Raw genomic sequence first — 26423 nt, forward strand, 5'->3', positions numbered from 1 at the left:
GCCTAAGAACCTGTGTGTGGAATAATGGGAATGTACATCCTTTGAAGACAGAGAAAAATGAATTGGCGCACCGGGAACATGTCATTTTGAGCAAACCAAATCAAAGTTTATTTGCCACGTGCGCCGAGTACAACAGGTGTAGTAGACCTTACAGTGAAATGCTTACTTACAGGCTCTAACCAACAGTGCAAAAAAGGTATTAGGTGAACAATAGGTAAGTAAAGAAAAAAAATCAACAGTAAAAAGACAGTGAAAAATAACAGTAGCAAGGCTATATACAGTAGCGAGGCTATAACAGTAGCGAGAGTAGTCGGGCTGATTGAGGTAGTATGTAAATGTAGATATGGTTAAAGTGACTATGCATATATGGTGGTGGGTGGCGGGACACAATGCAGATAGCCCGGTTAGCCAATGTGCGGAGGCACTGGTTGGTCAGGCCAATTGAGGTAGTATGTACATGAATGTATAGTTAAAGTGACTATGCATATATGATAAACAGAGAGTAGCAGCAGTGTAAAAGAGGTGTTGGGGGGGCACACAATGCAAATAGTTCGGGTAGCAATTTCATTACCTGTTCAGGAGTCTTATGGCTTGGTGGTAAAAACTGTTGAGAAGCCTTTTTGTCCTAGACTTGGCACTCCGGTACCACTTGCCATGCGGTAGTAGAGAGAACAGTCTATGACTGGGGTGGCTGGGGTCTTTGACAATTTTTAGGGCCTTCCTCTGACACCATCTGGTGTAGAGGTCCTGGATGGCAGGCAGCTTAGCCCCAGTGATGTACTGGGCCGTACGCACTACCCTATGTGTAGCTGTACCAAGCAGTGATGCAACCAGTCAGGATGCTCTCGTTGTCGCAGCTATAGAACCTTTTGAGGATCTGAGGACCCATGCCAAATCTTTTTAGTTTCCTGGGGGGGAATAGACTTTGTCGTGCCCTCTCCATGACCGATTGCCTATAAAGATAGGTTAATGCAATTAAAATGTACTTCCCATAAACATGACCATTTACGTCACATGAATTAAACTCTTATTCATATATCACTTCTAAACTGACAAATAAACATCAAACATACCTTTTACAAATACATTAGCACGTTTAATACATTTGTTTCTAGCAATAGAGAATATGCTTTGAATGCTGGCCTGTTCAGCAAATATGCATTTTCATATCACTTTGCTCAATTTGTCACATACAATGATTTTGTATGGCTGTTGAAATGTGCAGAACATTAATCAGCTATGCCTGCCCCATATGTAAGGCCCTCTTTGAGTTGTTGCTGTTGACGCTTTACTTTCTTGACTATGTCATGGGACCTGCGCCTACGCTTGGCACGCTCCATTGAAGCAGCATCAGCTCTTACAACTCCTCTCTGATTGCTCCAGTTTCACCAAAGTGCTGACAAGCCACAATGTCTTCATCACATTTGGTATAGCAGTGGCTCCCTCATTGAACGTGGCTACTGCAATACTGGCTGCTCCGTCAATGCGGCGTTTGCCCAACACAGTTTTGGGGCATCGCGACCATATTACAGAGTTCAGCCATTCATTTGCATTCTGGGTTCCTCCGTGCTACATTCTTTTGAGGACGTTATCGTTTGACATCCTGTGATATACAGGTACCATTTTCTGTGCAACCTCTCTATTAAAAAATGTATGGCCTCCAAGGTTTTTGTGACAGGGTGGAGCTTCACCATTTTCTATGGCTCGCTGGTACCAGCACCAATGCACACACCTATCCCGTAGTTGGAAGTGAATCCTCTCTTGTGCCAAGGGCCATCGAAGGATACATGAATGTCTATGATGGCATCCTCATCCTCCTTCAGCAACTCTGCTATGCCTGGGTCTATATCTGCGTATATTGCTCTTTTAATTATATTTGCAGCACTCTCCATTGACTGTAGCCCTCTCTGAATCTCTGCAACTAAAATGGGGGGGGGGGGGGAGCACTTATTATGTCTGTCGACATTACAGACATAACTGCAGTGCTAAATATCAGCATGTTGCCCTATGTAAATATTAGCATATCAGCATGTATTTCCTTTATGTAAAGGCTACAGCCCTATGGCACTGTAGGACTATGTGACAGTCTCATTGTATGGTTGTTTTCATATCACTCTGTTTTGTTAACTTTGAATACATTTGCTGGAGCAAGGAAATAAATAGTATTTATACACAGCAAGTCACTGACAATAATGGGTTACTCTCCCTTTTTATTTACCTGTCATTCTCCTGTTATGTCTCTGAGCTGAGAAGAAAGGAATGAATCCCTAGGACTTTGCTTATTTTCTTTAGAGCTGCATAACCAAGTCCAAGTTCATAGGCTAGAGAAGAACCATCCTCACATTCATATCAAATGCCACATCTCCCCTGGAGCACTCCTGCAGCCTGGAGGAAGTGTAAACACTCCTCCTAAATGCATCACGATCACCTTCAGTCTGAGCATTCTATCATGACATAATTACAGAATCACTAGTTGGTGAAGTATATGGTGATTGTCAGTAAAGTGTTTACACACTTAGGGCAAATCAAATCATGTACAAGTTGGTTTATTTGAGACTGCTGTCTGGTTGATCGCTGCTAGTTGTCATCTTCATCACAACTAATTTGCGTCTCAACGCGCTGCTGCGGGCTACCTCCTTTTCCTCCACTACCTGTACTGCCACTGCCTCGATCGGCGGATCAGGCAAATGTTTTCTTTCATTCAATGCTTTTCTCGCAGTGGCTAACTGAGATCGTCTATTTTTATTCACATATTGTATGTATATTCTTCGAGATCATTTTGTCTCTCTTTACGTTGATTCTTCGCGGGAGATATTTTCAAACAAGGAAGTGCTGCGCGGCACATGATGCATTTTAACCAATCAGGTTACCGGAAAGGGCCTGTAAATGCCAGTAACAAATCGGCTGTCAGGAAATTACTAATCTTTCAGCCCTCAGACAACATTTTAATTTCTCTCCTAAAATTAAGAGAACTAAAAATATATTGAATAATTGGCTACAAAGAGATCTTTCTATACTTGGGAGAGTACTTCTGTCCAAGGCCTAGGGACTGTCTCGTTTTGTGTACCCCTCATTATCGTTATGTGTAAATCCAGCTACTTGTAAAGAGATCAATAAGACCTTTCTTGACTTCATCTGGAAAAATAAGTCTCACAAACTAAAAAAATATGTCCTTTCTAACAAGAGCCGAAGGCGGTCTAGAAGTGTTGGATTTTGTTGACATAAATAACACTTTCAAGATAAACTGGTTGAAAAAATGTTTGCTCGATACTGATTCAATATGGTATTTCATTCCAAATAATGTGTTTAATAAATTGGGAGGTCTTCAATTTTTACTGAAATGTAATTATATTCCTGAAAGATTACCTGCTAAATTGGCTAGGTTTCACCAACAAGCTTTACTGGCCTGGAAAATATGTTTCCTGCACAAATTTTCCCCTCATAAAGCTCTTTTGTGGAATAATTCAGACATAACTGTAAGGAATAAGTCATTGTTCTACCCCAGCTGGCATGAGAGGAATATTGACTTTGTTCTTGATATTTTCGACAACAAGGGTAATATTCTCACATATGAACAATTTATAACATTGAAAGAGTTTCCAATACCTTTCAGAGAGTTTATTTCTGTGATCAAAGCCGTCCCCAGTGGTCTAACTACACTTATGAAAAGTCATCTTAATTTTGGGAATGATCACAAAGTTTATCCAGAACTCAGATTGGAAGGCGTGGGCTTACTTGAGAAATCTTGTTGTAATAAATATATAAGACAAATTCTTCATTCACAAAACCAACTTACACTGAGAGGAAAGTTTTTCTGGAACATGCTTATTCCTGACATTGTCTGGAAAAATGCATGGTTAAGGCCTTACAAATACTGTATACCAAACAAAGTTAAGGAAGTGCACTTCATAATTGTACATAAGATATATCCATGTAATTCTATGATTTCCAAATTTGTGGCTATTGATGATATCTGCGTTTTCTGTGAAAAAGAAGGTGAGAATCTGTCTCACTTGTTCTTTGAATGTAAATTTGTGTCAGAATTTTGGGAAAACCTTGCAAAGTACTTATTTAACATTATGAACACTGCCTATAATTTTAACATAAAATATATAATATGTTACTATTGCAATGAAAGCAAAACCACTGAAATGATTGTTAATTTTTTTATTCTTGTTGCCAAATACTTTATACACAAACAAAAATTCCAAAATTCTATACCAAAATTACCAATTTTTCTGATTGAATTTAATTATCTTATTAAAACACTAACCCTAGTGAATAACAACAAGAATAACATCTTCATGAATCATTATAATAAGATATTTTCAGAGTGAATATAATTGCACTTAAATTGTTTATTTTTTGTATTTTATTTGTATTTATATTTTTTGTATGTTTGAGCATTGTTAATACCTGTGTTTGGTTTGCTAGACATGTTTGATGTAGCAATGTAAGTTGATTTTTGTATTATGAATAAAATAAATTTATTTAAAAAATAAAATAATAATAATAATAATCTTTCAGCCCTATGTCTACAAAGAATATAGACGTGTATGGACTATATGCTCTGGAAAACAAGCTTTTGAATGATATATGATTCAACATGGAGAGTTGTAAAAATAGCAGTTGAAGTTATACATGAAACATGCTATCAAGAACGACATTTATGGTAGGTGTAGTTGACGGAGTTGGGATAAAATGATAAAAATAAAATATTTATATACATTATTGCCGATTTATTTGTACATTTTATGAAAGTATGGAAGTTATAGTTGCAACATCACAGTTTTTGCCTGTGTTGCCTGGCATTAAGATTATCTCAACATTGTGTTTACTAATCATCTTATTTGGTCCATTGTTGAGTATGTGTACAGTACCAGTCAAACTTTTGGACACACCTACTCATTGATTTGGGCGATGAGGCCTGGCTCGCAGTCGGTGTTCCAATTCATCCCAAAGGCGTTCGATGGGGTTGAGTTTAGGGCTCTGTGCAGACCACTCAAGTTATTCTACACCGATCTCGACAAACCATTTCTGAGTGGACCTTGTTTTGTGCACGGGTAATTGTCATGCTGAAACAGGAAAGGGCCTTCCCCAAGCTGGTGCCACCAGCTTGGAAGCACAGAATTGTTTAGAATGTCATTGTATGCTGTAGCGTTAAGATTTCCCTTCACTGGAACTAAGGGGCCGAGCCCAAACCATAAACTGCCCCAGACCATTATTACTCCTCCACCAAACTTTACAGTTGGCACTGTTCATTGAGGCAGGTAGCATTCTCCGAGGGCAGACAATTTTTACACGGTATGCGGTTCAGCACTCAGCGGTCCATTCTGTGAGCTTCTGTGGCCTACCACTTCACGACTGTGCCGTTGTTGCTCCTAGATGTTTCCACTTCACAATAACAGCACTTACAATTGTCCATGGTGCTCTAGCAGGACAGAAATTTGACGAACTGACTTGTTGGAAAGATGGCATCCTATGACGGTGTCTCGTTGAAAGTCCTTGAGCTCTTCAGTACTGGCCATTCTACTGCCAATGTTTGTCTATGGAGATTGCATTGCTGTGTGCTGGATTTTACACACCTGTCAGCAATGGGTGGGGCTGAAATAGCTAAATCCACGAATTTGAAGTGGTGGCCACATACTTTTGGCCATATAGACCACCTGGAACAGCAACCATTCTCTACCTTACGGGTGCATTCTATCCGGTTAGCTCATGGGCATAGAAATCAGACTGAATAGAACAGGCTTACAAACCTCTAACCCTGGCATTTTGGCTGGTCAACTCATGGGTAGACTTGCCTGGTATTTTATTTTATTTGTCACATGTTTCATTAACAACAGGTGGAGACTAACAGTGAAATTCTTACTTAAGGGCCCTTCCCAACAATTCAGAGAGAGAGAAAATAGAGAATAGATAACATAAAAGTAATAGATAATATAAAAGTAACACATAATAATACAATTAATAATAAATACACAATGAATAATGATAACTTGCTTATATAGATATGTACGTATAAGTAGATATGTACGTATAACTATGAATAATGTGTAATAAACAGTAACAGCAGCGTATGTGATGAGTGAAAACGTTGGTGCAAAAATGGTTAATGCAGATAGTCTGTGTAGTTATTTTGTTTACTATATAGCATTCTTATGGCTTGGGGGTAGAAGCTGTTCAGGGTACTGTGGGTTCCAGACTTGGCACATCAGTACCGCTTGCCGTGCATGATGCAATAATTTCCATGGTAATGTAGAATGTTCATTCAGATGTTGCTGACTGATGTGGCTCATGCAATGGAATGTATTTTTTGTAATCACAGCACAGATTGATGGGTACACTTCCTGCTTTTACATTATGCTTTTACTTACTGTTTTGCTCCTATGGGTACACTCACAATGGCCGGTAGTCCACCCATTATGCCATCATTGTCTTGAATGGGAACACCCGCTCTATTCAATGAGGGGATTTGATTAATCTGGTCTGGGTAGGTCACGCCTTGATTAATCTGGCCTGGGTAGGTCACGAGCCAGCACATGGAGTAATGAGTAGGATTCTGTGGGAAGATCTTCTCACATCCCCTCCTCGTCTCCTTTTCTAAACACATTGGATGAGAAAGCCAGAGGTCTTCTGGCTTTCTCATCCAATGTGTTTTGAGAAGGAGAGAAGACGCAAAGAGTATGCAATTGGGATCCGTGTGTTTGACATAACCGCACACTCCTCAACTTTCCTGGGATCCAATGTAGCTACTGTTGGGGTCAGAGTAGTTAGTTAACTGTTGCCACCACAATGGCTGGGAGTACCCGTCGTTGGCCTCAACCTAGATGTTCTCCCCTCAGCATCCACTCCAGGGTGATCCGATAAGAGAGCAGTCTGTATTGTCTAGAGAGACAGAAAATAAATACATACAAATGTTATATACAACAATCAGGAAAATAAATAATCCTAGGCCTATGAAACATAAATATAACAGGCTCAGGGATCATTTAGCATATTCCAGAGCGAGTAGCAGTTTGGATTAAGTGCCTTGATCATGGGCGCATATACAGATTATTCACCTTGTCGGCTCGGGGATTCGAATCATCAACGTTTTGGTTACTGGCCCAAAACTTTAACCGAAAGGCTACCTTCCGCAATGCTATCGACTTGATGGCTCTCTTGGTCTTGTATACTTGAAGACTGCATAGCCAACTCATTGTTCAAACGGTGTTAGTGGTCAGGTGAGGCTGTTTTTCTTCCTCTCGTGTGTGGGTTTACAGGCTGATTAGGATATTATTGGTATGAAATATAGACTGGCAGCCGCAAGCAACATGTTCTTCTCTACTACCACTATTGACTTTATACTTCTTACAATGTTTGGTAATATAAATGATTGTTTTTGTAGACCCAGATTGGGAGGTGCGCGTCCCATCACATTCTATTTCTATAGCGCACATCCACTCGTTCTAGACACTGTTGACCTAGCCAGCGTGTCATCATTGTCTGACAAAACTTGAAGGGGACTACAGTAGCCAGTTACATTATCGGATGTAGGCAGGATACTTGAAAATATAGTTGGAAAGGTGCCATTAGGTAGGCTATTTATTTTCATCTTAGGGAGTAATATAAATATCCTGTAAGTAATATTAGCCAAAACATTTACTCTTCAGAGAGCTTCCTATTTGGAGCGTCAGGTGTGGCACGTTGTTTCCAGTTGATCCTCGGCATTCTGGAGAAATTCTTCAACACACTATTGATGATAGACAAGAAATCGGAGTGTTTAGTTACGTATGCGCCATCTTCTGCTGCATCGCCAGTCTGATGTTCTACCTCCTCCGTTCTCGGAATACGATGGTCCCATTCTGGACAGCCGAGACATTCACTGTCTGTTGGGCGGGAGTAGAATCAGCTTATTACCCACGTCTAAATAATCAAACAATGGACCTAAAAACTATCTGTGGTACTGACAAATGACTAGGTAAGTGTTATAAAGGGCCAAGAAGTATTTTTAGGTGAACTTGCCTTTTAAGTGACTTTGAACAGCGTATGGTAGTAGGTGCCAGGAGCACTGGTTTGAGTGTGTCAAGAATTGCAACGGTGCAGTTTTTTTTAACGCGCAATAGTTTTCTGTGTGTATCAAGAATGGTCCACCACCCAAAACACATCCAAACAACTTGACACAACTGTGGGAAGCATTAGCGTCAAGATGGGCCAGCATCCCTGTGAAACGCTTTTGACACCTTGTAGAGTCCATGCCCCGATGAATTGAGGCAGTTCTGAGGGCAAAAGGGGATGCAACTCAATATTAGGAAGATGTTCCTAATGTTTTGTACACTGAGTGTATATAGGTCTACACATTGCAAGTGACCACAACTATATGCCTAGAAATGAGAATCAGCAAATCAGTAGGTCAAGCAGAAACACATCTCCAGGCTCAGTCGTTAGTATCTCTGCCAAAGCTTCATCAAACGAGAGGGCCCAGTCGATATACTAATGCATGTATAAACAAATAAACAACAAGCTGTGAAAGAAGTTGAGGACATGAGGCAAATGGCCAGATCTTCTGACAGGTCCCCTCGGAGAAGCTAATTCGTGGTTTGATATCAAATGTATATATATTTTTTGCTTTTCAGGGGAGCCTAATTCACAATGGTGCCCTGAGTACCAACATTTAGGGAGAGGCGAGATCTATTTCTAAAAAGGAAGCCCACTTTAGATCTTATCTTTTTAACTAGCTCATACGTATGTCTTTTAAACATGAAATCTTTGTCAATCCAAATGCCCAGATATTTATAGTTAGGGACCCGATTTGATGGGAGAACCACCCAATGAATAAATATGTAGTCCATTTGAAACATTTTTGCTAGAATTAGAGAACAACATGTATTTACTCTTGCCCACATTAAGTACAAGTTTTAAACCAACCAGGGCTTTCTGTAAGATAACAAGTTCAGATTGCAGGTCTGACATAGCCTGGTCAACAGTTGGGGCGATGATATACATAACAGTGGCGTCTGCATACAGATGAATATTACAAGTTTTAACAGATAGACCAATATTATTTATTCAATATTGCCTCCTGAGCCAGGACCAGCTAATATGTTACCGACTGGGCACAGACGTCAATTCAACATCTATTCCACGTTGGTTCAATGTAATGTCATTGAAATGATGTGGTAACAACGTTGATTCAACCAGTGTGTGCCCAGTGGGTAGGACGCTAGCCCAGTCAAAGCTGCCTCCCCAATCCAGATGTAGTTCCTGTTGATAAAAAATTAAAATATGCGTTGCGCATATCTATCGATGATAGTGTCATTTATTTTCTGCTGACAGAGCTCAAAACGCTTTGGATTCGTAGGCAGTAGGCACAGATGTGATGTGACAGTAGCCTGAGGTTCTGGCAGGGTGCCGATAGAAGACAGTGATGAATGATCAGTTCAGAGAACCTCTTCTTTCCCAGTCTGAACCTAGTCAGTCTGCTCAGGAAAGAGCATTGATTGGAGATTGGTTTGTGCACTGTTCCTCATTGCACTCATACTTAAGTTTCATTGTTTAGAAAATCAACTTAATCATCAGTAGCCTACAGGACTCCACTGTAAAATGGTGGACTACCCTGACAAGCTCATCCTCTTACCATGGAAATAATTAATTGCCACAATTTGTCATTGAACGGTATTGTCCTCATCCATATCAACTTGTCATATCATACACCTGTTCTCAGAATTATTACTGTACTGTGTTTGTGAAACTAAAGTTCCATGAACTGACACATTAACTATGTATGTATGTATGTGTTTTTCTTCTGTGTGTGTGTGTGTGTGTGTGTGTGTGTGTGTGTATGATATGTGTGGTGTTACCACATCCCAACCCCTTGGTAGATAGAGGAACGGAAGTTCAGCGGTGATGCAGCCAACTCGACGGCGTGTGTCTTCATGGTCAACAAGCCCTACGCTCTGACGTGTTCCGTGGTGGCCTTCTACATCCCTCTGGTTCTGATGGTACTGGCCTACCAGCGTATCTATGTGACTGCACGGGCGCACGCACGACAAATCGGCGTGCTGCAGCGGGCAGGGGGCGCTGCCGCCTCGGCAGACAGCGCCGACCACCAGCGCAACCACCGCATGCGTACGGAGACCAAGGCGGCCAAGACTCTGTGCATCATCATGGGCTGTTTCTGCCTGTGCTGGGCCCCCTTCTTCATCACAAACGTGGTGGACCCCTTCATAAGCTATACAGTGCCCGACCAGCTGTGGGCAGCGTTCCTGTGGCTGGGTTACATTAACTCCATGCTCAATCCCATTCTCTATGCCTTCTTGAACAAGTCCTTCCGCCGTGCCTTCCTCATCATCCTCTGCTGTGGGAGAAAGCGTTACAGCGTCAGGCGGCCATCCATACTAGGACCAGGGCCCCCCTGCTCGGCCACACAGATCAACGGCTCCACACATGTGCTCAAGTAAGTGCCCTCCTTACCTACGTACCCGAGAGCCACTCTCTAACTCTCTACAGCCCACAGATACTATTCAGATTATGTTTGCCTCAGCTTGAGATTTTGTTATTAATACGTTGTTCCCAATGGTAAGGAATTGGGGTCTTGGGCAGGTGGATGAACTGTAGCTTACATGACCACCATGCACCTGCCATAACATTCCCACCATGTTCCAGGACCTGAGTGACATATTACTTTATTACTTTACACAGATTACCATCTACTGTACAATAGACTGTTTGCTTTCCTGTTAGACTTGGTGAGTTAGAGACTTACGGTCAGTCTCTGTCATGTTGCTTTAGTAGTACATTAAGCTCCTGTGTTATTACATTTGAGTCATTCATCCACCCAACTGTCTAATTTTAGAATTCTCAGACTATAATGGGAAACACTATAGCTCCGTCCAAACTGAGCATCATTTATTTATCCCCTTGGCTTCTTCTAGAGAGTTGGCCTGATGTATGTTGCAATACATGGCTATAATGCAGAGGGTCACTACTAAACCATTGCATGACAGGAAGTTCTCTCTTTTATTACTTCATTTACCCTATGACCAGCGGTCCCTGCTAAGTCCCAGCTAGCCCGTATCTCAGACAAGCAGCTAGTTCTTATGAAGATACAGTCAAGTTGGCTACATTCCAACTCTCCATTGAAGCGCTCTCTCTTAAGGGAATCTCTATCTACTTGTGTTGCTGGAGTAGAATGATTGGGAGAGTCAAGAAAATAAGCCGTCATGATTAATGTGTATAATATTACTACCAATGAATCACTGATGCCCAGCTCTCCTCTCCTAGATCACTACTCTGGGTCATTAGACAGGTAAATGATGGCCATAAACATAGCCATAGCCATTGTTGGTTAAGGGCTTGTAAGTAACCATTTCATGTGACAAATAATATTTGGTTTGATCATTTAGTCCATAACTGCTTTTCCCAGACAGAAATCTTACAAAACAAGAGGCTAATTACACGATGTACTAATTCAGACGTTGTTGCAGGAAAACTAATGTTCCCAACTTTTCACTTTTGATGTGTTTATTTTGTTGCGACAGTTAGATGAATGTTATTGCTATAGCTGAGCGCTTGTGTTAAATCAACAGGAAAAAGACGCAGTCGATATGTTAACCGGCATAATGAAGAAAAACTGCTTCCTTAATATTTCTACAAGCTCATAAGGCAAAGCAAATAAGGAATAACAATTATGTTTAATAGATGGGGGATTCATTGTTTGAATTATTCATAGTGGCAACTAGTTAGCATGGTTTGTATTAACTCTGTGCTTTATGCATGGTTTGTTAGTGACATTTAGATGTGGAGGGTACAGGAGATACAGTTGCAGAGTTCAATAACACATACGTCTGTGTCACCATCTTGCAGCCACATCCATCTCTCAGGCGAATGGACCTCTGATGTGGTCAGTTAAGAATTCAATCGTTTTTCTTTTGTGCTGTTGTAAAATAGTTTACTCTGGGATCTAGACTAAACACAAATACCAAGTCATTTTTCGACAGGAAGGTTGCGTGTTCAAGGTTGCATGTTTGAAAAACATTCACTCCTGACAACCCTTTTGTTTGCCATAGCGATACCACTGGAATAGAGTTGTTAAGAAACAGAACACAGTACTGGGCCCCGTGACACCAACTATTTGAACTGGCAAAAGGGCTGAACATTAACAGATAAAAAAACATCCATCTGTGACATGTATTAACCCCTTACACTCGTGGGAAATGACTTATATGATAGGGCTACATTGAAATGTTTCTTACAGAAGAAATCTGAAATACGTGTGCATAAACATTGTAGTAATTGAAAGGAAACAGTTTGGAGACGACGGGAAAAATTATTCGACCAAAGATGAGGACACAACAGTTCACCCGACTGACACAAGACTGAATCCAAATATTACACTGTTGATTTTATGTGCGTTTTACATTTACTGTACTTTTCAGGGCCGCCGGGAAAACGTGTGGCGAGGCGGCATTTGCCACAGCACTTTTCAATCAGCTGTGGCAGCGCCAAACCACTTTTGATTTAGTTTAGGGATGGATCGAAATGTACAGAATGGTTACCTGGAGGAAAATGGGGGAGGGTGATGCTTTATCAATTTCAGTCAAAGGGAGGGTTTAGTATTTTATCTAGTCCAGGGGAGGGTCATGTCATTTGTAATTGATGAAATGTTAATATGTCTCAACGAGGGCTTTGGGTTGGAGCCTATTTCTTCCTATTTAAGAAATAAGGTTTAGGCCTGTTTGACAGACAAAATTAGGCTATAGGCTGCTATATCCATAGATTTGTCCGGTCAATTCCTCTACCCACCATGCACTCTTTAAATAGCCTACCTCTGTGAAGGGCTTATTAAAGACAATTGCAAAAACCACAGGTCTTGTTAGCTTAAGATTTTGAAGAAGATAAAACGTGTCCGATTATATCAAGGGATCTATAACAGTGCTTTGGTCCGTGATGCTTTGCTAGAAACGAGCTGTAAAATCCCCTGGAAAGACATGACTCAGATGCATATGGGAATATCATTGTTTCGCTTCTTTGACATTCTATAGCCTAGCAGACAAAAAATGAAGTAATCTAATTCTATCACTATCAATTGATTAAGCTTTTCACTTTCTGTACAATAAAATATGTTTAAACCCAGACGGGGTTTAAGCTATGGTAAAATATGGAATTGGTCATACCATGGATCATTTAGCTATTTGATTTGGAATTTTAGGACCCCTTTAGCTATAAAAACAAAAAAAATATTTACAAATTATTTGATCTAATATTGAATTTGTCCTTTACTACTGTAGCCCATAGAAACACATTTTAAATGGGAAAAAAAGACAGTTCAAAAATGTATGATAAGGAATAAGGTTTTGAAGTGTCTGTCCTATATCTAGGAGATATAAGAAAACTCATAGAATATTTTAGATTTTTTGGACTATTTAACCCGTATTTTTGTAGGCACAAAACTACTGTGCCTTTATACTTCCATTCATTAGTATGGGTTACCTTCAGACGGGTCCCGTGACAAAACGCCATTGTGTTCGTGAGAGTCTCCCCTTTCCACAGTGGGGTCATAATAGTTTGTAGCCCAAACGGTTTGGACGCTACAGACAGACGTTGGCACATCAACGTTACCAATTTCAGACGAGTCCTGTGACACTTGTGGGGGTCCTAGAGCAAAACAGACAACACCATCGTGTTTGTGAGAGTCTCCCATTTCCATAGAGTGGTTATATTAATTTCGGACGCTACAGACGTTTTCGTGAGAAGACCAATTTTTGGGATGTCTCACTGTCTGACAAACACTTTTGTAGCTAGGCCACCTTCCACCTCAGATGCAGAAGACCGACATACAGTGCCTTCAGAAAGTATTCATACCCCCTGACTTATTCCATATTTTGTGGTTACTTATATGTTTTTCTAACCCATCTACACACAATACCCCATAATGTCAAAGTGAAAACATGTTTTTAGACATTTTTGCAAATGTATTGAAAATTGTATGCAAAAATATCAATTTACATAAGTATTCACACCCCTGAGTCAATACATGTTAGAATAACCTTTTGCAGTGATTACAGCTGTGCGTCTTTCTGGGTAAGTCTCAAAGAGCTTTCCACACCTGAATTGAACAATAATTTATTATTACTTCATTGCTAGACAACCATTTTCAAGTCTTTCCATATATTTTCAAGCAGATTTAAATCAAAACTGTAACTCGAACACTCAGGAACATTCCCTGTCTTCGTGGTTAGCAACTCCAGTGTAGATTCGGCCTTGTATTTTAAGTGATTGTCCTGCTGAAAGTTGCATTCATCTCCCAGTGTCTGGTGGAAAGCAGACTGAACCAGGTTTTCCTATAGGATTTTGATTTTGACTGTGCTTAGCTCCATTCCGTTTATTTTTTATCCTGATAAACTCCCCAGTTCTTGACAATTACAGGCGTACCCAAAACAAGATCCAGACACCGCTATGCTTGAAAATATGGAGAGTGGTACTCAGTAATGTGTTCTGTTGGATTTGCCCCAAAGATAACACTTTGTATTCAGGACAAACTTTCGTGCCATGTTGCAAACAGGATTTATGTTTTGGATTATATTTATTCTGTACAGGCTTCCTTCTTTTTACTCTTAGGTCATTATTGTGGAGTAACTACAATGTTGTTAATCCATCCTCAGTTTTCTCCTATCACAGCCATTAAACTCTGTAACTATTTTAAAGTCAACATTGGCCTCATGGTGAAATCCCTGAGCGGTTTCCCTCCTCTCCAGCAACTGAGTTAAAGGACACCTGTATCTTTGATGTAACTGGGTATAACTGGGTATTTTCCATCCAAGTGTAATTAATAACTTCAACATGCTCAAAGGGATATTCAATATCTGCTTTTTTAGATGCCCTTCTTTGCGAGGCGTTGGAAAATCTCCCTGGTCTTTGTGGTTGAATCTGTGTTTGAAATTCACTGCTTGACTGAGGGACCTTACAGATAATTGTATGAGTGTGGTACAGAGATGAGGTAGTCATAAAAAAAATTGTGTTAAACTACTATTGCAGACAGAGTTAGTCCATGCAACTAATTATGTGACTTGTTAGGCACATTTTTTACTCCTGAACTTATTTAGGCTTGCCATAACACAGCGGTTGGATACTTATCGACTCAAGACATTTCAGCTTTTAATTTTTAATTAATTTGTAAAATATTCTAAAAACACATTTCCACTTTGACATTATTGGGTATTGTGTGTAAGCCAGTAACACACAATTTCTATTTAATCCCCTTTTTTTTAACACCATGTGACCTGATTGGGAACACTCTGGTCCCATCATAGCCCATATTAAACCTTTTTAGAACAGAATCAGATTAATGACGTCTGGTTAGGTTACCAGATCAGGAAAAACTACGGGCCCAGATCATTTTTGGGGCCACTCCACTCTGGGACTTGTGGTTCCACTTCTGGTACCTTTCACTGCATTTTCGAAAACGGAATCTGAAAATACTCTGGATAAATTCAGCAATGTGATAACATTATTCCTGGAAAATGTGGGGTAGGTGTAACATCAGACAAAACATTTAGAAGGTTTTGAGTGAGAGGACTAACTTGTGTTTTCAAGTGGCCACACACCTCTCCAAAGTGTGCACAGTTCCTAAGTAATTTCAATGCACTTTTTTGACTCAAAGAAGATTCTTCAACTATAAGTTTTTTTTTTTTTTGCTCTCCTGTCTGTGCCCTTGAGGAACTAGAGCAAGCACACTTGTTGTTTTGTTTGGAACACAACCCTGCCACAATTACTATTATCACAATCCAAAAACAATCCATTAGAAATCTCAATCTGGGTCAGGTGGGGATCATTTGAAAGCGTGTTCTATTGCCAACATGACTAGCTAAGCTATAAAATACGATATTACAGTGTTAGGCCTTCACAATGCAATTCGGGGAAACAGATAGTAATTTTGGTGAGCACAGAAAGGAGTCATGAGCACATTTAGGTGCGTGTGCCACAGCGATTTTTTTTTTGACGCCATGTCACCTCGTAACTGTACATCAAACATAGTGATCATAAACGTTGACGCTGTATATGACATGAGTTTTATGATATGGAGATGTGACGTGCACATTTGGAAGCACGGGTGTTTGGCTTGCTTGAATGAATTCAAAGTGGTATTTATTATAATCCTCAACATCTCATCTTTCAAAATAGAAAGAGTCTTCTTCATTTACAGTATTTCCTTCACTCAGACAGCGAAAATGTTCTAAAGTTGCCCAATTAGAGGGAGGGATGGGGGAAACTTCTTGTCGTGTGAGGCGCTCAAATTCTTAATGGCTGTAAGTCTAAGCCCCATACAGTGTTGTGAAGTGCAGAGCCAGAGGTCTGACTTCATTTATAGCATGTTACTATACAGCCACTGCGTTCCAATTTAGACAAAAAAAATTGTACCCAAATCTGCCATTTTCAACCTTTATACGTGTACGAGTGTAAAGGGCTACCTCAAGTGTGTAAGATTGTGTGTTTTTGTATGAAGTTATTTCAGAAAACTCGGTTATGGGTACATGTATGTTAATGTACCATTCAAGTAGGTATTGAATTTCTAAGTTAAGTGTTTAATGTTTTATAATGCAAATATATATTTTACCAACTTGGGGGCCGCAGTAAAGAGTGCTATTGTTGAAAGTGATGACAGGCTGTCCGTACTAACTGACCTTAATTGAAAGCATATACGTTTTTAGTTCAACAACATTCTCCTTCGCCACTGGAGTCTGTTCTGTAAACAGAACATGTTGAAAGTATCTCCAGATTGAAAAGTATAAATTACCATGAAATAATCTACACAATGTCCCTGCAAAAAATCTTTGTCTTCTGCTTGGGAACTCTGGGTGAACATAAATTCTGGAACTGTTTCCAAATGGTGGAGCTGTCAGCAGGTTACTCTAGTTGATAAACAGAGGAGTGAATTATGCTAGGATGTCTGTTGGTCGGGGCAGCTGTGGCGAGTCGTGAGGTGAGGCAGCTATAGACCTGGGAGAATGAGTTAAGTGGAAGGAACCCAGGCTAATCAGTGATTATCAAACACAGCAGAATTAAAACACAGGCCCTATTTACCATCTCATCCTGTCTTCAGTCTGTGGGGCCCTGCACCCAGACAGACTCTATCAATGCATCCTTCACTCTAATCTTTGACTAAAGTGAAGGATGCATTGTTAATAGATATATATAGATAATAAATAAATAAATATTATTATTATTATTTATTACATCTATAGCGATTTTCATAGAATCTGAAAGCGCTTCAAGAGCAAAAAAACAAACAAGCAATATATCATGACAGGTCAACCAATAGAGGCCAAGTCTTTGAAGCTACATCCTCCGAAGGTGGAGAGGGTCAATTCATGGCTTAAGCAAAGGGAGCTAGACAGAGGATGGTAGATGACGATGATTGCGATGGAGTCTGCTGATGATCTTGTATAGTCTTATTGCCACTGGACTTCTCCTCTTCCACTCTGTGTAGCACCTACTTGGTTGATGCCTCAGCAGATATGGACGTCAGAAAGCTCACCACACAGAGTTCAGAATAGTAGCCAGTCGTCCTCTTTATGAGCCCTCTGCTTCAGCACTGCTGTATTCCTCCATCTCCCATTTCTCTTACGCGACTCAAATTATGTTCTCAAAAGATCAGGAATTGGCAGCCAGATGAAACAAAGATGGTATTGTTTCCATATGTGTTTTTCAAACAAAAGCTAGCTAGCCAAGCCAAAAAGTGTTAACCTGCCAGTCAATCTGCAAATCAGTGGCTCCAAAATGCCAGATATGTGCAATAAAAACTAAATGTTATCAAAAACACAAGAGCTGGAAAACAAAATATGTACACATTTACAGGAGCTCTGTGCTTAGGCTTCCACTAGGGCGCCATGTCAACGATATACATTTTATCCGTCTTGGCAGCCAGGTTTGGACACATTGCACCTGATTCCTGATAACTCCCCAAACACCTTTACCCAGATGTTAATAAAAATAAAACAGATGGGTAATAGTGTTAAATTCTTGCTTGGAATTTATTAAGTGCTGTCAAGGGGGCAAGATCCAGGCTCTAGTTGTATACTACGCAGGGTGCCAGGTAGAGATACTGGAGGAACACTGAAAGTTGTTGCACAATTTACACAAATTGGTTGAATTTGCTGCTGGTTGCACCACCACAGCTTTTGTAATAGCACTAATTACCACACCTAATGGGAAGAAAGGTTATATTTTTGGTCAAGTTTGGTATTTTGTTCTAGATGATTACCTCTGGTACCGTATGCAGTAAAATGGAATAGAACAGCATGAGTGAGCACAGCACAGTCCGCAATTATGTACTCAACTGAACATCAGCGGTAGAAAAATAAACGTATCAAAAAAGATTACATGGCTAAGTGATGAATTCCAAATGGGAACAAACTAATGAAATGAAAAATAAACACATTAACTCATAATTACCTTCTGTCTTTTGCAGGTAATTGGGTCGGTCGTTCCACCAATTCGATGCCTTTTGAGAAGTGTAACTTGGAAGTACGTAACTTTTGATTTCACCTAATTTTTACATTCTGTCATAGAGCACATGTTTTACTTCATATAAAAACGAATTTTGCCATCTCAAGAGGTTAAATAAAAAATGGTACTATAGTAAATGCCTATTATTAAGTGCCAAATAAAGTAACATGGTTGACCGTAACATGGTTGACCGAAACAGGGTTGACGATTTCATCTTAAATCAACCATAAATCCCCTCGTGACAGGGGGAATGGAAGCTTGTTGTGTGCAATAGCGACTGGCAATTGAATGCAACTTCCCCAAAAAATATCACATTTCTAAAACATTTCTAGCCTGTCAATCTAGCCTGTCAATCTATATTGATCTGTTATGCTCAACCCACTAAGTTTTACACCACAAAACACCAGGCCAAAAATGGCCAAAAAGACTAGAACCAGCTCACCTAATTTTACACTATGATTAGACTTTTTTTTAATAGTTTCACCATTTTAAAACGAGAGTTCAGTTGACGTATAGTAACAGAGTTCAGCTTAAAATGAGGGACAGACATAATTGAACACTAATCAAATGAAATAAATAATCTTCAGAAATCAATTTGGTCAAGCACCAAAATAACTAGGGCTTTATAATGATGTTGAAACTCTGAAATGTTTTTGATTAAGTGGGTTGAAATCTCCCTAGAAGTAGGGTTGCAAAACTCCAGAAACTCTGATTCCGGGAACCCTCCAACTGGGATTTCGGGCAAAACCAGGGAATTTATTGAAAGCCTTATTTATCATTATTGCATGGAAACTATTTTAAAATTCTACTTAATTTAGAATATTTGTACACATAGAAAAAGTGTGATTTATCAAACAATCTTACGAGTGTCATACGCACAACGGTAGGAGATAACCATTGATAAAAATATAAATTGTTTTCAGCCATAGTGCTCATGCACGACCTTGGCTACTAGCAGTGGTTGAAAAAGTACCCAATTTTCATACTTGAGTAAAAGTAAAGATACCATAATAGAAAATTCACACAGTAAAATACTACTTCAGTAAAAGTCAAAAAGTATTTGGTTTTAAATATACTTAAGTATCAAAAGTAAATGTAATTGCTCAAATATACTTAACCTGTTTGGGGTGCAGCCCGACACCGGTACACTTATGACAACATCCAGCTCAAGTGCAGGGCGCGCAATTCAAAAGCTATTTTTTTAAAATATTTAACTTTCACACATTAACAAGTCCAATACAGCATATGAAAGGTAGACATCTTGTGAATCAAGCCAACATGTCCGATTTTTTAAATGTTTTACAGGGAAGACAAAATATGTAAATCTATTAGCTAACCACGTTAGCAAAAGACACCACTTTCTAACACCATTAGTTTTTACCTCCATCACTAGCTATCACTAATTCGACCAAATAAAGATATATATAGCCACTAACCAAGAAACAACTTCATAAGATGACAGTCTGATAACATATTTATTGTATAGCATATGTTTTTTTTGAAAAATGTGCATATTTATGGTATAAATCATAAATTACATTTCAGCTACAATCAGAAATTGCACCGAAAGCAGCCATAACATTTACAGACACCAACATCAAATACCTAATTACTCCTCATAAAACATATCTGAGAAATACATACTGTGCAGCAATTGAAAAACAGGATTCTTGTGATTCCAGACAATATTTCCGATTTATTAAATGTTTTACAGCGAAAACAAAATGTAGCGCTATATTAGCATAGCCACATTAGCCAGTGTAATGGCTGTCAAAGTCGTTCTCCTCCTCAGACGAGGAGGAGCATGGATCGGACCAAGATGCGGATTGATAATTGTACATGTTTAATGTAAATAACAAGAAAACACTACAAACTACAAAACAACAAACGTGACATACCTCAAAACAGTCCTGTGTGGTCCAAACACTGACACAGGAAACAAACACCCACAAAAGCCTACTGCCTATGGCTACCTTAAATATGGCTCCCAATCAGAGACAAATGAATGACAGCTGTCTCTGATTGAGACCCAATCTAGGCAGCCATAGACATAACTAGACAACCTAACAAACACTATCCCATACACATACAACACCCATAGACTAACCAAACACACACAACATACAATGCCCACCCCAACTCACGCCCTGACCAACTAAACATAATCAAAATAACATAAAAATAGGTCAGGAACGTGACAGCCAGACACACTTGGGCGCGCACGACCAGTTGACATGCACGACAGATATATGAAATAACATTATAAATTGGGTCTTACTTTTGCTGATCTTTCATCAGAATGTTGATCAATGTGTCCTTTGTCCAGATGAGTCGTTGTTTGGATTCATAATGGCAACTTTCCACCTTAATTTAGCATGGGTACCGGTCCACTGGCACGGATCTGTCCAACATAAATAAATTCAGAGAACGGAACACGGCAAAACTCCCGAAAAAATTCAAATAATCTGATTAAACTATATTGAAAAAACATACATTACGATGATATGGTCTCATTTATCAACTAAAAACCGAGCCGGAGATTGTTCCCGTCCAAAACGGCAGCAAAACAGAACCCAATGTCACTCCCAAGTCGCGCGTTTCAGACTTCCGGAATTGGTCGGTCACGCCAAAGAAATAGCTATTATTCAACCTCTAAACAAGATGAACACAAAATTCCTTCTCTCACACCCTCTTGACACCCAGAGGAAGGCGTCTGAAGTGTCCGTAGGGTCCTACGTCAAATGACCATGTATAGGCATAACGTTGAAGAGAGCAGAGATTTCTGACATTCTACTTCCTGGTCAGGGAAAGTGCTGCCAAATGACTTCTGTTCCACTCAGAGAAAAAATTTAAACGGTTTTAGAAACTAGAGACTGTTTTCTATCCAATAGTATTAATAATATGCATATTGTAAGAGCAAAAATTGATTAAGAGGCCGTTTGAAAATTGGCACATATTTTCCAGTTTTTCCAATACGCCCCCTGCAGCCATAACAGGTTTTAAGTATCAAAAGTAAAAGTAGAAATCACGTCAAATTCCTTATATTAAGCAAACCAGATGGGACGATTTACTTGTTTTTTAAATTTACGGATCGCTAGCAGCACACTCCAACACTCAGACATAATTTACAAGCTAAGCATTTGCGTTAATTAAGTCTGCCAGATCAGAGACATTAGGGATGACCAGGGATGTTCTCTTGATAAGTGCGTTAATTGGACAATTTTCCTGTCCTGCTAAGCATGCAAAATGTAATGAGTACTTCTGGGTGTCAGGGAAAATGTATAGGGTAAAAAGTACATGATTTTCTTTAAGAATGTAATGGAGTAAAAGTTGTCAAATATAATTAGTAAAGTAAAGAACAGATACCCCAAAAAGCTACTTAAGTAGTACTTTCAAGTATTTCTACTTAATCTTAAGGATCTCTACAGATCGGTGTCCCACCCATGGAACGGTTGAGCTAACGTAGGCTAATGCGATTAGCATGAGGTTGTAAGTAACAAGAACATTTCCCAGGACATAGACATATCTGATATTGGCAGAAAGCTTAAATTCTTGTTAATCTAACTGCACTGTCCAATTTTCAGTAGCTATTACAGTGAAATAATACCATGCTATTGTTTGAGGAGAGTGCACAGTTTTGAACTTGAAAAGTTATTAATTAACCAATTAGGCACATTTGGGCAGTCTTGACACAACATTTTGAACAGAAATGCAATGGTTCATTGGATCATTCTAAAACTTTGCAACTTTGCAACTTTGCAACTTTGCACTGCTGCCAGCTAGTGGCCAAAATCTAAATTACATCTAGGCTGGAATAATACATTATGGCCTTTCTCTTGTATTTCAAAGATGATGGTGCAATTTATTTTTTAAATGGTTGTTTTTATCTTTGTATTATATTTTACCAGATCTAGTGTGTTATATTCTCCTACATTACTTTCACATTTCCACAAACGTCAAAGTGTTTCCTTTCAAATGGTATCAAGAATATCCTTGCTTCAGGGCCTGAGCTAGAGGCAGTTAGATTTGGGTATGTCATTTTAGGCATAAAAAAAAAAAGAGGGTAGATTCTTAATTAAGTACTTTACACCACTGGCTACTAGCATTTCGAAGCGCCCCTATTTAACCATATATGCTCAAAAGCATATCTTTAAACCCTGTGGGGAATATACAATGCCATAACAGGAAATTCTACGTAAAATGTTTACGGGACTGAAATAGAGGTGCTAGTGTCAGAAATTGAGTACAACCAAAAGGTTTTATTTGGCTCAGTCATTTGTGGTTTGACCAGTAAAAATAAAAAACATAGCTACAAAGACAGGACCATTAGGACATTTCAAGTTGCTTTAGCAATGACAAATATACTTCAAATGAGTAGGCAACACGCACCAATATGCCATCCATCCTCAACAGGTCCATCATGTAGGCGTACATGCAAACATTGCTGTTCTGCAAAAATGAACGAGTCGTGCTTTCCACCTGGCCACCACATTCAGCAGTGTTTTTTGCCCATCATAAAACTATCACCTGCACAATAAGAGTTTTCTGTTTACATAGTTGAACTCGTTTTGGGATGGTGCTTTTATAGCGATGTGGGCGCTGTCTGTCGCTCCGTTCGTATTTGGGAACCCATTGACGACTAAATAAATCCTTCTTGACTTCAACCTGTTGTGCGATGGTGTATGGAAATGGTATGTTACAGTTCGTTTTGCTGATGATTGCATCCAAAACATTGGCCCATTGAGGGATGTGAGATGCTGATCAGCAAGCTCCCACTGAAAAGTGCCCAAAACCCCAGGGTGGAATACACTTTGATGTGTATCGGAATTGCATGTGTTTACCTTTCTAAAGTAGGTCTTAAATTCTCGTAAAGATCCTGTAAGATTGGTTTGCAAAAAATAAGTCCCATCTGTGTCTTAAAATGTGCTCTCTGCTAAATGCAGCATGTGCCAAATCATCCAGCAGAGCAAGATAAGCCATCTCTCATTCCATTTCCCATTATCTCAGTCTTTTATAGTATTTCTAAAATGGTTTTACTTTCACACGTGCCTCTAATTTCACCGATTACTGTACTTTATATGGATTATTATCGTAACAAATGCATTGATGTGCTCAAATTATATATAGCCTATCAAGATATGCATGAATTCACAATGGAAATACAATTAAATCAAAAAATGATTTCATTATTACTCACAATTTCATACATTTTCAACATATATTTTCCCCATCCTAAGCTTGACAAGCAGTTCCCATATTCCACCACTTGGCACTGTGCGTACAATTGTGTGGTTAGATTTACGCACACTCTCAAGCAAATGTTCATATTGATAAATCTCACACTTTGCAGGGAAATGATCCCACACATGGTTTACATATAGATTTGTGCCTACGCATGATTGATAAATGAGGCCCCTGGAATTTTGCAACTGTACCTAGAAGTGGGCACAGGGTCGGGGACATGTCAAAATGCAGAATGTTGGCTCTTTATTTAGCAAGCCCTTTATTCATATAAAAAATCAGTTTCATTGAATTCTACAGTACATTTGTCTATATTAAAGGGCACTTCATTTAATATATCAGGCTTTTAAAATTCAATATTGGTGCACAATTTCTACTTAAAATTTCAAAGGGATGCAAACACACTCTTTTTGCAGAATGACCCAATTATGCAGAGTAAATTGGAGTAATTATGAGTAAATGAGAGAAAAAGTGAAGTATCTGACAGCAATAAATGCCAATGGTCTAATTTTTCATGACCTGTTCAAGAGTCATCCGTTTCTCTCTTCTGGGATGCATGGGGTTAAACACTGGTTGGTGTGATGCTCACAGGAGCTGACATGTACCCAGATGCAGGAGTCAGATTCTTATCTACCACAGAATGAACGGGGCACATCTCTCCTCCAGGTCGTCCTTCTCTCTCAGCAGGCTCCAACCTCACCTGACTCCTAACCACAAGATCACACAGCTTCCTTTAATTCTTCCCTTCTTTCTATTCAAGCAGTCACGCCTGATGCAGTTCCAGTCAATTGTATGTAAACAAATCGGGAAATGCAGGGATGTGAAGCCTTTGACCTTGAGAGTAGTGGAGACAGGCGTACGCCTTTTTGACTCCTGAGTAAAAGCAGATGAAGTTGCACCCGCCCACACGGTTATTCAGCTGACCCATTGTGTTAACCCCAGGTACAGGAACATTACAAGCATATGAGATTTCTGGCAATAAAATCATACATCATACATGTTACAAAATGCGTTGTATTGTAAGAAATCAATTGTTCAGTATAAATGCTGAGATCTGCAATCTGATAATGTGCAATGTGCATAATAGCCTGTTTAAATGGGAAAATACAGAACCCTAACGCCATTGATAGTATCAGACTGTTTTATGTGATATATTGTTATTTTATTACTGCCCAAGCACAACTAATAACATTCATAATATTTTCTCCAGAGTCTACTGAGCTTTTAACTTACCACGTCCTCACCTCGTAGGCCTAGTAGTCGTGTTGTTCTCCGAGGAGCCATATTTCTAAGTTATGTCAAGTGAGTGTGGAGACAGAGGCCAGGCCAGACAGTCATCCTGTCTGAGGCGCTCGCAGCCACTATTTGTGTTGGTTCACGCTCCCTGGCTCCCCTCAGTGTGCCATAAATTACATCTATTATGATTTACATTTTAAGTTAAGCTTTGACTTAATAGGGAAACTCAATCATTTTATGACGTTTTGCTACTTACAATTTCCACCATTACTATAATATAAAAATCCACTTCAAAAGGGAGTTGTCGGAGGGATTTTGTGATTGTGTAAACATATTGGACATTCATCACAGGGACAGCTGTGATGTTACTTTTTTCACACTTTAAAAGATGAAAATGTTACTTTTTTCACACTTTAAAAGACTCCATGTTTCAAAGATGGTACTGACATACTGTCAGTTGCCCTTGCCTCTCAGTATTGACCCCTATACATACTTCAAAGCTCTAAGGATGTAGGTACATCATTTTTGTTAAAAGATATTAAAACCTGCCCACGTTTAGGCCATTATAAATATATAAAACCGAAAGGGTTGCTGTTTTTCAGACCTGGAACAAAGGTTTTGTTGCATTATTCAGTCTACACTCCCACAAGGTGTCTTACCTCGAACAAGGCCTCGTCTTTGACCTGCTCCTTTATTTATATCTGTGAGGTAGAAGAGCGGTTATTGCGTGATTGTGGTAGAAACTAATCCTTGGCCAAAGTGAGAGTAGGGAGCACACGTGAAGAGGAGATAAACCACACCGCACCATGGTGCCACATCTTGAACCAACAGCAGTTTTATGCATCAGCTCCAGGGCTAATAGGGAAGATATATGGGGCAATTGAGAGAGCAGAGCCAGCAAAGCCCAGTCTGGGCCTACATCTAGCTTCCCTACAGTCTACACTGCTACAGCAATGAAAGCTCATCCCTGAGCTTAGCGTTATTCTGGCAGGGGGAGTGTGTAGTGATGCTAAGAAAACATGTACAGTCTCACAGACGTGGGCGCTGCTAGTGAGCACCGGGTGGCATTGCAGATCAGTTTCACTGTGGTGGGGTTCTCAACCCACTCTGTTTAGAATGATCAAATGCCCTTGCACTCCGCTCATATTGAATACCAAGCAGTCTATCAAATAACATAGACATATTTTAAACAGATATTTGATCTACTGTTTTCCCCAATGTACTGTATACTGTAAGCTATGGTATATTGGATATAATATATCTCTGTGTTAGAAGTTAGAAGTCTTTACCAGATGCCGTGTCGCCCCCCCCCCCCCCCCCCCCCCCCGGGTTATTTGACCTCAATTTCACAAATTGCTTAACGGCTCAATCAGGTAGCACATACGACACTGAGCAGCATATTGTATGCAATTTGTAATACACTTCCTATATTCACTCAGTCTGCATCTGGATGATTG

At 39.6% G+C, this 26423-nt stretch overlaps 1 protein-coding gene across 3 annotated transcripts in view; it reads left to right on the forward strand.

The window, feature by feature from the left end:
* Window positions 1–26423, forward strand: part of LOC139574091 (5-hydroxytryptamine receptor 4-like) — a 172307-nt gene that overhangs the window by 103141 nt on the left and 42743 nt on the right. For 2 of the 3 annotated variants that reach the window (XM_071398260.1, XM_071398261.1), the window contains exon 6: window positions 9864–10438. In XM_071398260.1, the coding sequence (XP_071254361.1) occupies window positions 9864–10438 (575 nt within the window). Of the gene's footprint in view, window positions 1–9863; window positions 10439–18451; window positions 18508–26423 lie in introns of all 3 variants that reach the window. The other variant, XR_011674719.1, reaches the window with a different exon arrangement.

Source organism: Salvelinus alpinus, chromosome 4 (genome assembly GCF_045679555.1).
Source record: "Salvelinus alpinus chromosome 4, SLU_Salpinus.1, whole genome shotgun sequence".
Taxonomy (NCBI): domain Eukaryota; kingdom Metazoa; phylum Chordata; class Actinopteri; order Salmoniformes; family Salmonidae; genus Salvelinus; species Salvelinus alpinus.